The 15,414-nt window shown below is 42.3% G+C and overlaps 1 protein-coding gene across 1 annotated transcript; it reads right to left on the reverse strand.

The window, feature by feature from the left end:
- Nucleotides 1-454: 454 nt before the first annotated feature.
- Nucleotides 455-7,166, reverse strand: perp (p53 apoptosis effector related to pmp22). Its single transcript, XM_079842879.1, has 3 exons — nt 6,848-7,166; nt 5,467-5,607; nt 455-1,894 (listed from the first exon to the last, which is right to left on the reverse strand). The coding sequence occupies exons 1-3, from the start codon at nt 7,050-7,052 to the stop codon at nt 1,683-1,685; spliced, it is 558 nt and encodes a 185-aa protein (XP_079699005.1). The 5' UTR covers nt 7,053-7,166; the 3' UTR covers nt 455-1,682.
- Between the last annotated feature and the right edge of the window lie 8,248 nt (nt 7,167-15,414).

Here is a 15,414-nt window from a genome sequence, read left to right on the forward strand (position 1 = left end):
TTCGGGACTGCACCAAGCAAACATAAATCGTAATCATTACAAAGAGTAAAGATAAAGCGTCTATCAAGGTCTTCATTCTAATGGCTTGTTTTCCCGCATGGCATATGGCGGATATGACGTTTTGTGGGCGTTCCCAGTAATGCAGACCAAGTCTATAACAAACACAGTTACAGCAGCCAGAGAAAAACGAATGTTAAAAAGTCATCAAACTACCCAACTAAAGTAAACATTGATCACCATAATGGTGACTTCAAACAAAACTGTTATTTTCAATAAAACATCAACAACAAAACCTCTGTTAATTCTCAATACGAGCTACTGTAGTCGTCTGACAGAAATAAAGTCAATCTGGTTAGTAATGCGTGAAGCTGGTAATGCTGTTTGTGGAGTTGTTTAATCCTCCTCTGCTCATGCATTTCACCCTTTTTTACGTTTTATTTTGTTTTGTTTTTTACAGTGCAGGGCTTACTCCAACCAAAATTCAACGTCTGTCTGACATTGGAGCTTGACGTCAAACAAACGTTGGTTTGAGATGTCAATTCAACTTTCATTTTCAACCAAAATATGACGTCTGAATGACGTTGGATTAGTTGGAGTCAGATTCAGCCACAATGAAATGTTTTGGAATAAGACTTAGAATAAAAGTGAATGATATCTGACTTTTTTAACCTTATTGGAACCGAAAAGAATCGTAATCATTAATACGCGACCCTACAAATAGTGCCTAAACACTTTCTGAGCTTGGACCCCTTAGTAGGCAGAACTAACTTTAATTTATTACAAAATAAATAAAATACTTCTGATTGGTGTCTTAACGGGAAGACTTTTTATTGAAGATTAGTTTATAATTCATATCACAAAGAACCACAAAAGACAAAGTGAAGAGTTTCAATCTAGTAAAACGCTTAAAAAAAACCTACATGTTGCATAGTTTACAAGCAAAGTATACTTTTCTGTATTATTTATTCATTTTATTTTCCGCACCAAGCTGAGGCATGAATGCATCAAGAATTATAAAGATTCAAAGCAAAGCAAAGCATCAAGTTACTGCCAAATGCATCACGCATTATCCACTATTTCGCTATAAAACATCTGTGTGAAACTCTTCATTCATGTTCCCTTTAGCCAGCCAATCACAAAACACACAGTGCTGGCTAACAGTAAGAGCACTTTAGAGAAGTGTGCAATCATTAAACAAGAACAGGCCAACATGGAATGACACATCAATATACATCGTAAAAAATTTTACTTAGTGTTGATATGTAGAGAGATGTTCAAGAAATATACAAATATCAAAACTCAGTCGCGCTTTACTTTAAAGTGTTCATGTTACAGTGTAAAAGTCATAAGAAAGCAAACTACTTTCAATTTTTTTCTGAGCTGTATTAATGCGATCACGTCTATAATTAATTCTGTTTACAAGAAGTGTTAATTGACATTGAAAAAAAAGCATCAAATCCCAATCGGTTTGTGAATAGAAAACAAATGGAAATAAAAGGTGTTTGCGTTAACCTCAAAGGTTGGAGAAACAACCACAGTTTGACTGCGCATCACAGCCCTTATCAAAGTCAATACGGTCCTACGGTTGCTTTGGGAAAATGGCAATGCTTCTGGAAATCTATGAGCATTGACCTTTAGTCTTGGGTGTTTTAATATTGTCCTTTATGAGAGGTCTGGGGCTTTCAGTGAGAGGTGTAGATGTATTTCGTCTTGCCATTCCCAGAAAGTTCATCCTCGTAGTTAGGAAGGCAGCAGAAGAGGATGCCGCACCCCAGCATGAGGATGGTAGCGCCCCAGCCGAAGCCGTACGCCCATGTGTAGTTGTAATAACCTTCATAGATCAGCTCGTTGAACTTGACAGGGTAGATGATCAGAGCGATTATCTGTGCGATTACTGTAATGAGAGAAAGCATGGTCAGTCAATGGCACTGCACAATTTACAACACAATTTGTATTTCAATTCCAGCGGCCCTAAAAGTATTCGGACACAAAATGGGAAACACTTTGGGATTTCCCAGGATTTCCGGGAGTCATGTTCTTTTAACGGCCGTCATGATGCCAAATGGAAGAAGAAAGCTGTGGTGTTTACAACTGTGACAATAAGTGCTTACTGGGATCAACTTATTGGGCCTGTTATTGTGAGGACATTGACTTTACAGCTTCATATGTCGGTCAGACGGACTCTGGACGGTCCTTGTCCAATGAAATCTACGATGGGGTCCAGACCTGCCGCCAGTCTGAAGGTTACGCCAGACTAAACATTAAAGGTTAATTTGATTAACTACACCTGTGTGAACTTGAGGGACACCGTTACAATCCCAAATGTAAAATAAAGGGGTATAGAGTGTACAAGTGGGGGCTCGTCCGGGATCGTAATACCAAATTCCCGATTAAACGCTTCCCGGGTATTGATGGAAATTTCCGGCTATTCATGTTTTAATGGGGCGCTATTACACATCTTCTGAACGAGTACTGAATCTCCTGATCAAAACACAGGCGAAGAAGCAGCACAAACAAGCAATATCATATGTAATCATATGCATATGCAAAATAACGTGATCATCAACATTAAACAGAATATGAATCATAACTGCCTAATGTTGCTGAATGAAAAGAGCCAGGATGAGCGATAGGACTGTGAAGCTTTGGGGTGTTGATGGACACCATCTGTGTTTGATCATCATTATGAATCTGATCTTGATTTAGTCTTTGACAAAAACATGTTGCTTTTTTATGAAACTTAGCCATATTCAAGAGTTGATAAATAATAATGCATGAAGCTAGAATAAAACAGTTTTTTGTTTAAAAACAGAGGCACTGTTCTTTCTTTTGATATATTGCATTTTCACACATTAATTCAACAAAATATTGTGAAAAGTCTGCATTCGGCTAAATGATCCAACAGGTTCTTGATCTACTGCACCTAATATAAACTTGGCAGCCATCGGTTTCAGTCATAAACATGATTAATCAGTAGCGGCTCAATAAACCCATCATGCCCTGTGGCAGGGACGGGCGTGACGGAGAGCGTTGCAGAGACATGTGAGTGAAGCCAAGCCCTGTTTGGGTGTGTGAGGAACATTCACACAGATCTGCGTCTGACGCGTCACGTGACAACACTGTAATAATCTAATCATAAAACAGAACAAACTGTTGCTCAAACAGCCATAGTTCACACAGACGGAGTTCGTTTACACAGAATGTGTTATTTTAGTGTCATTGAGATAATGTGTGACCCTGGAGCACAAAACCCAGTCATGCGTCGCACGGTTATATTTGTGGCAATACATTGTATGTATTTTCTTTTATGCCAAAAATATTAGGATATTAAGATCATGTTCCATGAAGATATTTTGTAAATGTCCTACCGTAAATATATCAAAAACGTATTATTAGTAGTAATACGCATTGCTAAGGACTTTATTTGGACAAGTTTAAAGGTGATTGTCTCAATATTTGGATTTTTTTTGGCACCCTCAGATTCCAGATCCATTTCAAATATTATCCTAACAAACCATACATCAATGGAAAACTTATTTGTTCAGCTTTCAGATGATGTACATACCTTAATTTCTTTTAAAAATGACCGGTTTTGTGGTCCAGGGTATGTTTTATCTTTTATTTTTATATTTTCAGTTTTATTGTAGTTAAAGTTAGTCGTTTTGTTGTGTTTTTGTCATGTGTATTAGTTTTACTTTATTCCAGTTCTAATTTTAGTACATCAACAAATGACTTTGTTGGAATAAAACATTTTAGCTTGATTATTTTTTTTTTAAATGACCTTTTTTATGGTCTTAGTTTTAGTTAACTATAATAACCCTGGTTTAAATAAAACATTTAAGATGATAAATTCTGTTTTTCCAAGTCAACAATGACTTACTAACTGTGAGACATCAGATCAGAAACATTACTAAGAAGAGGTTGTGACGAATCAGTGACACAGGACCTCTCCTGTCCCGTCCCAGCTCTTAGCTTTCACCTGAACACGAGAGGACGAGGGGGGGCGAGAGCGCAACTCCATCCCATAGCAACAGCAAAACAAGCAAAACAAAAGGCACTTAGTAGAGGGCGGAAAGACCAAAATCGCACATCTTGTACAAAGCAATTGTTTCTCTTTAAACTCCCACACCCCTGAGGGTGTCTCAACTTGTTTGGATGAGGTTAAATTCTGCATCAATGACCTGACGTAATCTCTACTTGCTGACATTTCGGTTACACTTCATTTCTATTGCCCAGACATTCTACTAACTAGAAGTAACGTTGAACCTAGCATGTCAACTAACCTCATTAGAGTATTAGTTATGATTGGAATAAGTTGACAAAGTTACTTAGTTGGTGGACTATCAAAATAAAGTGTTACAGACATTTCTATGGCTCACTTAAAGCCCTAATGTATAATGCATGAAAGGTATTTATAATGCACATTATATCTTTTCATAAATAATTGTAACCCAGGTTAAAATGCATTATAACATCTGCAGATTCTGTTGTGTGTTTTAATGCATTATACTTAAAGGTGTGTTCATTATAATGAATTTTAACTGTGGTTGCAATTATTCATGAGACCATATAATGTATAATTAATGCATTACAATACTTTAATAATGCATTATACATAAGGGCTTTAAATAAAGTGTTACCAAAAAACACACTTGAAATAGAATAAACTGTCAAATAAACAATTCAATTAAGGTAATTGTTTTCTCAGTTTCATTTAGTTTAACTTGCTTAAATAACTAAAAATAAGACGGAAATAAAATATGATAAAAACTGCATAGATATTAAAAAAAACTAATAAAAATGGCAAAAACAGGAATGCCATCTAATTTTAAAATGAAAAAGGAAAACATTAAAATAAATTTTTTGGCCCACATTTTTTTTGCTAAATTTAAATGAAATGGATATTGAAAATGGAAAACTTGAAAATAACATTAAAATTATTAAAAAATAAAATTATTTTAAATTAAATTATTAATTAAAAATCATTTAAAAAAAAAATGTTGCCAACTAAATAATTTAAAGTAAATGAAAAACATTAAAATAACATTAAAATAATTAAAAATACAATTATTAAAAATAAAATTATGAATTAAAATCATTTAAAATATTTTTGCCAACTAAATTATTTACATTAAATGGAAAACATTAAATATTCAAAATAAAATTATTAATTAAAAATCTTTTTTTGCCAACTAAATAATTTAAATTAAATGTAAAACGTTAAAATAACAATTTTTTTTTTTTTATAAATACACGTGTTACACCATCACACCGCCCATTCCTACATCCACATCTTATCTAGAAAAGGGAAGGAAGTGATCGTACTGTGGGACTTCCTCAGAAAAGGTTTGATGCAAAACTGGACACGTGGGGGGAAAAAACAACTCATATTTTGAGTTTTGGCCAATATGAATATGAACGTGTCCGCAGCCCTTACTCCCCGACAGAGCAAAGAAAGTCTCTTACCAGCCAAAATAAGCATGCCTCCAATGACAGGCAGCAGAGGGATGTTGAGGGTACAGCAGAGAGCCACTACTGAGATGATGAAGGTGATGATGAGGATGATGAGGCCTATGAGCATCAGAGCAGCGACCGCCTGAGCCCAAGCTGGAGGGAGAACGGAGAACAAGCTGCATCACTTTCACTTTATTAATCAACAGTGGAGGGTTTACACATTAACAGATCCCCAGCAATGCTTAGTTTCACTCGGCCCAGAACCAGACTTGTAGAGACAGCGCTTGGCTTCCTAACACTCACCAGAGGAATGTGTTTTTGCACACAGTCGTGAACACAGGCACACCCAGAGACCGCTGGAAGGGTGTGGTCGCTCAGAAACACTATGATTGATTATATCTGCTCTCACTCCATATCTAATCACAGATCTTTGGCATTTCATCAGATTACAATTTTACTTTTCATGACACAAAGGCATTGTAAATTTGGAGTGCTAACCTAAGAAGTGGACACTATTCCCAATCTATGAATACTGCAGTAGTGGAGAGATCTGTCCTGACAGGCCTTTATTTGGCAAAATAATGCCAATAACAGCTGAGGTACACACAACAAAACGGCAGGTTTTGCCTGGAGGTTAAAGCTGGTTCAACTGGTTATATGTGGCTGCATTTGCAAACTCAGTGACATTTGCTCAAGAGAAATTATCAACTTAACTAAGAGCGTTACAGCCCAGCTAACAATTATAGATAACACGTATTATTTTACAGTTACTACATGTACTGACCATAGTAATAACAGTAAATGAAGCTTAAATACATGCACCTACAGTACAAGAATGAGTACTTAATTACACTGTAACAACAACACCTTAAAATAAAGTGTGACCCAAATATATATGTTCTAAAAACAGCACATATAAAACGTTTTCATGGTTATGCGAACATTAAAGTGATAGTTGACAGAAAAATGGAACAACTCTTTCTTTCTTCTGCCGAACATAAAAGAAGATATTTGAGGAACCAAACTCCCATTGACTTCCATAGCATGAGGGAAAACATATCAACCCATCATCAAACATTCTCAAAATATCTTATTTTGTGTTGGGCAGAAGAAAGAAATTCAAACATGTTTGGAAGAATTAGCGAGTGAGTAAACAATGACAGAACTTTCATTGTTTAGGTGAACTGCCCCTTTAAGGGAACATTCCATTCTGTAACCATTTTGGGAACGTTACTTTGGATTGTTCTCTGAACGTTCTAAAAGAAGTTGTAACATTTAAAGTGACACATTTTTAAAGACAAACGTTCCATTCATGTTTGCGGGGAGAACTCAGTTCTTAACTTTGAGAGAAAAGCTCATTTGAATGTAAACAGGACTTGAAGCGGAAACTTACGGAGCTCCATGAGAGATTTACAGTCCCACTGGTCGTTGCGGCCTCGGCACTGTTGCCACATGCTGGCGTAGTGCGTTTTGGCGTTCTCGTCCTCGACCCATCCGGACTGCGCCGCGATGGCGATAATGTCAAAAATGATCGCGAACAGCAGGAGCAGGGGCAGGATCCACCTGCATCTTGGATAGGCGATTCCGCAGCGAAACATCGTGGATAGTTGCTCTGTTTAGTGTCTCCTGACCGAGTGTGAAGAAGCTCTGTGAACGCTTCCGTGCCACTCTTTATCCGAAGTTTCCCGGAGCTCCACCCTTCAGTGAAACCTGATCTGGAGAGGCTCGACCTGTTTGAATGCATCCTCAGTCAGCAGGGTTGGGTCTGAACACTTCATCAGTCATGCCGTCTCTTTAACATGGTAGAAGCTCACTTTTAATTGGCAATGCGTTTTACAAAACCTTATGTAGTGATATAAAGTGAGTTTCTGTGAGTTTCTGTAGAATCCCAAAAGATTAACTGCCTTTATATATGAATATTATTCTGAACTGAACCGTGTCTTCTAGCTATTTGAGCTAAAATCAATCCTAATATCTATCACAGGAGACACATTCATGCATTTTACCATAGGGCTGGCCTATTTGTTGTCATAGTGTAACAATTAATTGTTTGTTTTTACAGTAATGTGTTGAGATGACAAAGGGCCTGACATGCGTTTATTTTACTGTACATTATAAATGCAGTATTCTATATACAGTGTATTTTAGGTGACATGGGGTCTAAAGTTTGGAAACATGAAGGTTTTTAAATGTTTTTTTTTTTTATATATAAGTAGTCTCTTAATCTCACCAAAGCTGCATTCAAAAACACAGTAAAACTAATACTGTGAAATATTATTACAATTTAAATTAACTGGTTTTTGTTGTAATATATGTTAAAGTGTATTTATAATCATTACTCCAGTCTTCAGTGTCACGATCCTTCAGAAATCATTCAGATATGATGATTTATTATCAATGTTGAAAACTGCTTTTTTTATTTTTATTTTTTGAAATCATGAGACTGCCATTTAAAAGTTTGGTAATATTTAAAAAGAAAAGAAAATACATTAATGCTATTATTTAGTAAAAGCACATTGAATTTATATAAAAAAGTCATTTATTATAAATATAAATAAAATTATAATAAATATTACAAAAAAATATATTTAGGCCTATAATAAATGCTGTTCTTTTGAACTTTCTGTTCATCAAGTAATCCTGGGGGGAAAAAATATAACTTTTCACAACTGTTTTCAACATTTATTTTTATTTATTTATTTTATTTTTTCGAAATATGACACTGCTATTCAAAGGTTTAGGGTAAGGTTTTTTTTTATATAAAAATAAATTAATACTTTTCTTTGGCAAAGGCACATTAGATTGATAAAAAGGCAGTAAAGTCATTTATGAAATTAATAAATATTACAAAAATATATATTTATATAAATGCTGTTCTTTTGAACTTTCTATTCATCAAAGAATCCTGAAAAAAATCACAAAAATATGAATCAGCACAACTGTTTTTAACATAATAATAATCATAAATGTTTATTGATCATCATATCCTCATATCTGAATGATTAGTGAAGGATCATATGACACTGAAGACTGGAGAAATTATGATAAATTCAGCTTTGATCACATTAATAAATTACAGTTTAATATATATTCACATAGAAAACTGATATTTTAGAGTGTAATAATATTTCACAGCATTTTGATCAAATAAATGCAGGCATGTGAGATTAAGAGTTTCAAAAACATCAAACAAGTCTTAAAGCTACTCTATATATTATTATTTATTTTTGAAATATGATACACTGCTATTCAAAAGTTTAGGGTAAGTAGGAATTTTTTTTTTATGAAAAGAAATTAATACTTTTCTTAAGCAAAGGCATAATAAATTGATAAAAAAGGCAGTAAAGTCATTTATGTAATTAATAAATATTATTAAAAATATATATTTATAATAAATGCTGTTCTTTTGAACTTTCTATTCATCAAGAATCCTGAGGGAGAAAAAATCACAGTTTCCAATTTAATATATACTATATGCATTTTCTTTTTCTTTAAATGTTAAATATCTTGCATGCATATTCCTGAGGTTTCTTCCCATGCTTCCTGAGATGATTTCCATTGGGTTTTCCTCACTAACTGTTCCCAACAGCTCAAACTCAGGCCTAACGTCATGCCACACGTTCTTCTGTTGGAAATGCTTATCTTAACGTTGCATCATGATTCATGCCGTCTTTCTGGATATCAAAAAGCCTCAGTCAACATTTTTCACATGACAAGCTTGATCCATTAATCATCCTGAACTTGCACTTATAAACATGCAGTTATTGTGGCATTTGTTAAAGCTGTCAATCACAGGTAATGGCTCCACATTATCATGCCAGTGATTATTCTTCTATATTTCTATTCTTTCTTTGAAAAGTATCAGCCTAGACACGATATACTGTGAGTCTGTGTAATAAATGTGTTACTCCAGTGGAATGGCTCTGATAATGTGTGTTGGTGTATGTCAGTGTCAGCTTTAGACTTTCTCCACAGTGTTGGTGTAACTCTATTGAATCCCAATGGCTTGAGCAAACCTTCAGAGATGAATCAGTGCTGGTGATTCACATCACACACACACACACACACACACACACACACACACACACACACACACACACACACACACACACACACACACACTCACGCAGAGCAAACCAGCAAACCGGCTCCAGCCGCAGTCATGCTCCGTGGATAGTGCTGTGTGTTTCTGATGAGAACCTCAACACTTAACAATGTTTCCATTAAATATTCTTTCCCATGATATGAGTATGAATTTAGTACTTGTTCTCTTTTTATCCAGGCCGTCGACTGTCCTGCTAGATTCACTTTGCTTTTCACTCTAAAAAATGCTGTTAAGAACAACCCAAGTTGGGTTGAAAATGGGCTAACCCAGCAATTGGGTTGTTTTAACCCAGTGAATGGGTCATTTTAACACAGCATTTGGGTTGTTTTAACCCAGTGAATGGGTCATTTTAACACAGCATTTGGATTGTTTTGAACCCAGTGAATGGGTCATTTTAACCCAGCATTTGGGTTGTTTTAACCTAGTGAATGGGTCATTTTAACACAGCATTTGGGTTGTTTTAACTCAGTGAATGGGTCATTTTAACACAGCATTTGGGTTGTTTTAACCCAGTGAATGGGTCATTTTAACACAGCATTTGGGTTGTTTTAACCCAGTGAATGAGTTGTTTTAACCCAGCAATTGGGTTGTTTTAACCCAGTGAATGAGTTGTTTTAACCAAGCAATTGGGTTGTTTTAACCCAGTGAATGGGTCATTTTAACCCGGCATTTGGGTTGTTTTAACCCAGTGAATGAGTTGTTTTAACCAAGCAATTGGGTTGTTTTAACCCAGTGAATGGGTCATTTTAACCCAGCATTTGGGTTGTTTTAACCCAGTGAATGGGTTGTTTTAACCCAGCAATTGGGTTGTTTTAACCCAGTGAATGGGTTGTTTTTAACCAGCAAATGTGAATGGGTTGTTCCCTTTCGAAAGGGAACTCGCGCTGCGTCAGCTTGACGCTACGGGGAACGCCTCCAGCGTGACTGGTGCCTGAAATCACAATGAAAAAACTTCAATCCTATTGACCGGCGACAGCCTATGATGTCATCAAGGTGCGACCAGGAAGTATATAAGGGCGCCTTGCCAGCATGACAGTATCTCTTCGTCTTCAGGGACTGTTTTGCCTGTCTTCACGTGAAACGTCTACAAGAAGGATAACAATGAAGTGTGCTGAGAACGCCACTTCTGCAGGTGTGTTTTGAATGTGTATCTTGCGCTTTGGATACACACACACTTTGCGTTTACTGTCTGGGAGAAGAGCATGCATGAGAGGTTTGCGAACCTCTTGTGAAAGTATTTGTGAGCGTTGTCCTCTGGAAACGCTCCGCTCTCGGTGGGACCTCTTCTCGAGGGGAGAGGTTTCAGCATCTGGGAAAGACCACGCTCAAGCTGAGGCTGAGCGGCGTCTGAAATGCGCTTCCCAGATGGATCTGGCTCGTCGCTTGGAGACAGTTATGGTTCTTGAGGACGATCCAGATCGCGAGAGGCTCGAGCAGAGGATGGGTGAGTCAGTTAAAGATGCTGAAGCTTTTCAAACCATCCTGTCCCATGTACGGGGAGTTGCTGGAAGTCATGGAACGCGCTGCGGGTAGACTGCAGCTGCCTTGCGGCGCGTGAGGAGAAAGGCTGAGCGTCCAAACAGTTCGGACGATCGGTTTCTCTCCGCCCATGACCTCCCAACTCCTGGGAGTCTTCCATTCTTTCCAGATCTCCATCAGCAGATCTCGAGGGAATGGAAGAAACCATACTCAGCCCCGCATCTGTCGACATCGGCGAGCTAGATGTCGCTGATGTCGAGGGACTGCCTGGCTGGGTATGTGTCGATGCCGCCCGTGGACGAGATGTTATGTTTATCTCGCCTCTGGGCGGCCGGCGACACTGTGGCTCCCACCCTGCCGGTCTAAACGCCTGAATGGCAGGGCGTACATGTCAGTGGGTCGCGCTGCAGCGGCTTTGCACACCACAGCTGTATTGCAGGCGGACCTGCTGAGGGACCTCGATCAGGGGGGAGGGACCCCCTGAGGCGGTAGTCGAGTCGCGCCGGACCGCGGTTTTCGCTCTCCGGGCCACCGTACAAATAGCGCCGATGCGGCGAGGGTGGCCACGGAGAGACATCTGTGGTTAAACCGTTTGGACATCAGGGAGAAAAAAAAAAAAAAAAAAAAATCCTTTCTCCCTGATGCCCCGGTTTCGCCATCTGAACTTTTCGGCACCTCCGTAGAGGCGGTGGTGGGAAAGTTCGGAGAGGCGAAGGCGCGCTCGGCGGCATTCAGGACATGCATTCCGCTGAGGTCCGGGACCGTGCCCAGGCAGTCGGGTGTCCCCGGCCCGTCGGGGGAGGCGGGACACCCGCGACAGGAAGAGGAAGGAAGCCGGGGCTGGTAACCGGAACCAGCGCAGGCAGCAGACTCCACCCCCCGAGGAGCGCGGAGATGAACGCTGCCTTTTTCCCTTCCTCTGGTTTTCCCCCGGGCGCTTTTACATCAGGCCGGTGGCCTATGATGAGCAGAAAATGTAAGATTCTGCCGGCTCGCCTGGCTAGTTTGGTGAAAGCGCCCCCCTCAGGATGGCGGGCGGATACTAGCTCGATGGCTGGGTTGAAGCACCGCGAGGAGCGATTGGTAAGTCCCCCTCTATGAGGGCGAAACATTTTCAAAACTATGTTTTTCAGGACTTTTTGACCGTCGCTCCCCTGAGGGGTTGCTTGGGGAAATTTTGGATCATCGAGGGATTTCGCAGGGCCTGCAGCTCCCCGTGAGTAAGCTAAGAACGATCTTCTTTGCAACATTATGTGGTTGTCTGTGAATGCCTCACTTTTGCTAGTAGAGTCTTGCTGCCTCTCCGTGTTATTTTTCCCACTATGTGGGTGTTTAATTTGCGCTCCTGCCCAAGGGCTTGTAGTGTAGAGGGCTAGCTGTGTTTTCCTAGCGTAAAAGTGGGAAGTAGCTGAAGACCGGGTACGCGCTAATGCGCGAGCTGTAGTAGATCTGCGCCCAGCTCTGCGGGGCTTTGGGAAAAGGGGTTTCGGGGCCTCAGTGTGTTATATTAGAGGTAATAATATTTCTTTCCCGAGCCCTGAGTAGATCTAGTGCGGTATGCCGCACCACTTGGCCTAGGCTTTGTCAAGGATGGGGGCGTTCCCTTTTAATGAAGGTTGTTCGCCCCTGGCCTGTCCTTTGATATGAGAACATGGCGTGGTTTATGCATCCTTGTTTCAGCCTCCTCTTGTTACAGAGTCGTCCGGCCAAGGCCCGCCCCCTTCTCTGCGTTCTGGGGTTACGAGTAACGCAGTCGGGGTGTTGCAGCAGACAGCGACTTTGCCAGTGGTCGTGGGGCGGAGTGAAGCGTCTTTCGCTGGTTTTGCGATCAGACTTTATCTGCCGTTTCCGCCTTTCAGAGCTTGGTGGCCGCCATCTTTTGGCGGCCCCTGGCCTCTTCCTGGAGGATGTTCGGCCGGTGGGTTCTATATTTTCTAAAAGAAAAGGTATTGTTTCACCCTTGCTCTATGTCTCTGCTCCACCTCCTTTAGGGCTCGGGTTGAACTGAACATCGGATAAACCTCTGTGAAGGTTCTGGTCGGATGCTCCCCTGAGGCCCGAGCATTACCAATGGCTGACGCCCTCGCACTTATGGTTGGCCGCTGCATGGAAAGTAAGACAGCCCCCCGAGGCAGGTGACGTAAGTTGTACTCCCCTCGCTTTAGAGGGTCTTTGTTTAAGCACTTTCGCTGAGTACACTGCTGTTGGCAATGTGATTAGGTCCATGTTTGTAGGCGCTGCCCGAGAGACTGCGCCGTCCTAGGGGCCCTAGGACACGGCGATGCAAGTTGTCCCTAGCTGCCTCTGGGATGGAGCCAGCCCAGGTGCGGCATAGGAGCCAGCTGGTTGTTAGTAGCCAGCCTCGGCAGTCTGGGCAGTTGGACTTCAGAACAGGTAGTAGGCATCAACCGGCCTCCCTGCAAGGAAGTCTCGACGCCGTGGCCCACGAGTGGGCCCTGGAGGCTCTTCTCCACTGGTGTCGACGTCAGCAGTAACCTCGTCAGCTACTCTCCTTGGGGATGAGTTCCCAGGTGTGAACTGGATTTCCAGGCTTTGTCAGCAGCAGACAGCTGCCGCCAGCCCAGGCGCAGCAGCCAGCCTTCTTAAGGCCGCCCTGAGGGGTAGGCTCCCGGTTTGGTTACCTTTACTCAGATGGTAGGCCCGATTGGCCTCCCTGAGGGCCTGCTGTGGTCAGTAGGCGCTGCCTGGTCTCCCCCGAGGGGGCACGACTGGCATTGAGTCCCTCGATGGCTGGTATAAGCTGCTAGTAGGCGCTGTATGGCTAGCACGAGTGCTAGTAGGTAGTAGGCCTCAACCGGCCTCCCCTAATGCAGCCGCTGGGGCGGTGACCATGAAGTGCCATGAGTAGCACATTCTGGCTTGGGCGGCTCGCTCTGCTATCAGGTGGAGGCATTGCGCCTCCCTGGAATCGTTCCCCGGTCCCCAGGTTTGGTAACGGATCGTAGCATGGGATGCTATCAGGAAAAGCTGCACGGGGCTTCCCTGTGGGATTCGCTTGGAGTAGTAGGCCCCACGTGGCCTCCTCTGAGGGCACGCTCCTGTCTCGTGGTCTCTGGATAGGTCCAGTCACTGAGCAGAGGGCTGTGATGGAGAAATGCCCGGCATTGTTGCAGGTGGTAGGCCCGTTAGGCCTCCCTGATGATGCGAGTCCCTATCTTCCCTGCTACCTCGAGGGCTAGCACGACTGCGATCAGGTTTCAGGCCCGTTTGGCCTTCCTGAGGGCGAGCTCCGCTGTTGGACACGCGAGCAGTCGGCAAGGGTTACCAGGTGGAGGCTCCTCTCGGCCTCCATGGGGAACGAGTTCCCCTGGCGGGAACGCACAACTGGCTTTACGCTGACAGCTAGTGGTCACCCGCTATCAGGCGCCGGTCTCTGGCCGTTCGCGAGACCTGGAGGCGGTGTTCTTACCCTAGCACGACGAAACTTACTGCTGCTATGCGGTCCCCACGGGAGGGGACTTTCATAGTTTGCCTACTGCATGGTTACCTACCAGGCAGGCTTATGAGCTCCTCTCGAATGAGGGTCTACTATGAGCTTACGGCCGCTTGGCGCTGGTTAAGGGTTGTAGGCCCCTCGGGGCCTCCCTGGCATAATCAGCCTGTAAGGCCTCTGGCCTCCTAAGCACGTTTTAAAGTAGGTGCTTGGTAGATCCGAGGATCGAGCGGCTAAACTCCCCTCGCTAGCAAGGGTTATATAGCACTTCGCTGAGAGCTGCTCTCCGGGATAACCCGTCTCTGAGATCTGGCTAGTGGATGTCACTGCCTTTTTTGCAGCACCCTAGCGGGATGCCTCTTCGGAGGCGAGTACCAGAGGCTCTGTACTGTACAGACAGGGTTGACCGTATTACGTGTCCCATAACAGACTGGGTCACCTGGTCAGGTCTCCCTGGTGGCATTCGGTGAGAACCTCCCGAATAGTGACTGGCATAGGGTTCCCTCGTAGTTCCCTTGCCACGTTCCCTTAAAGGAACCCCTTCTAAGTCGAATGGGCTGGTTCCAGGCCTTCGAGCAGGGCCTGGGAAGGACCTCATGTGTGTGAAGGTTCCTTCTTGGGCGATAGCTTGGGCTATGACCGTAGGGAGCGCTGTCACTGACAGCCTAATGTGACCAGAAGGGGAGTGGTTCAGGCATCTCAGTAGAATTTGCTTGTCTTGACAGTTGTCACTGCCAGTGGGCATGCACTCCCGTCGGCATGGCGGCGTTGGTATATCGTTCCCCGTAGCGTCAAGCTGACGCAGCGCGAGTTCCCTTTCGAAAGGGAACGTCTCAGGTTACGAATGTAACCATTGTTCCCTGAGAACAGGGAACGAGACGCTGCGTCGCTGTGCCATGCCGCAGGGCCTGCCTGCCGAAAA

This window comes from Gobio gobio (assembly GCF_949357685.1).
Source record: "Gobio gobio genome assembly, chromosome: 18".
NCBI lineage: Eukaryota > Metazoa > Chordata > Actinopteri > Cypriniformes > Gobionidae > Gobio > Gobio gobio.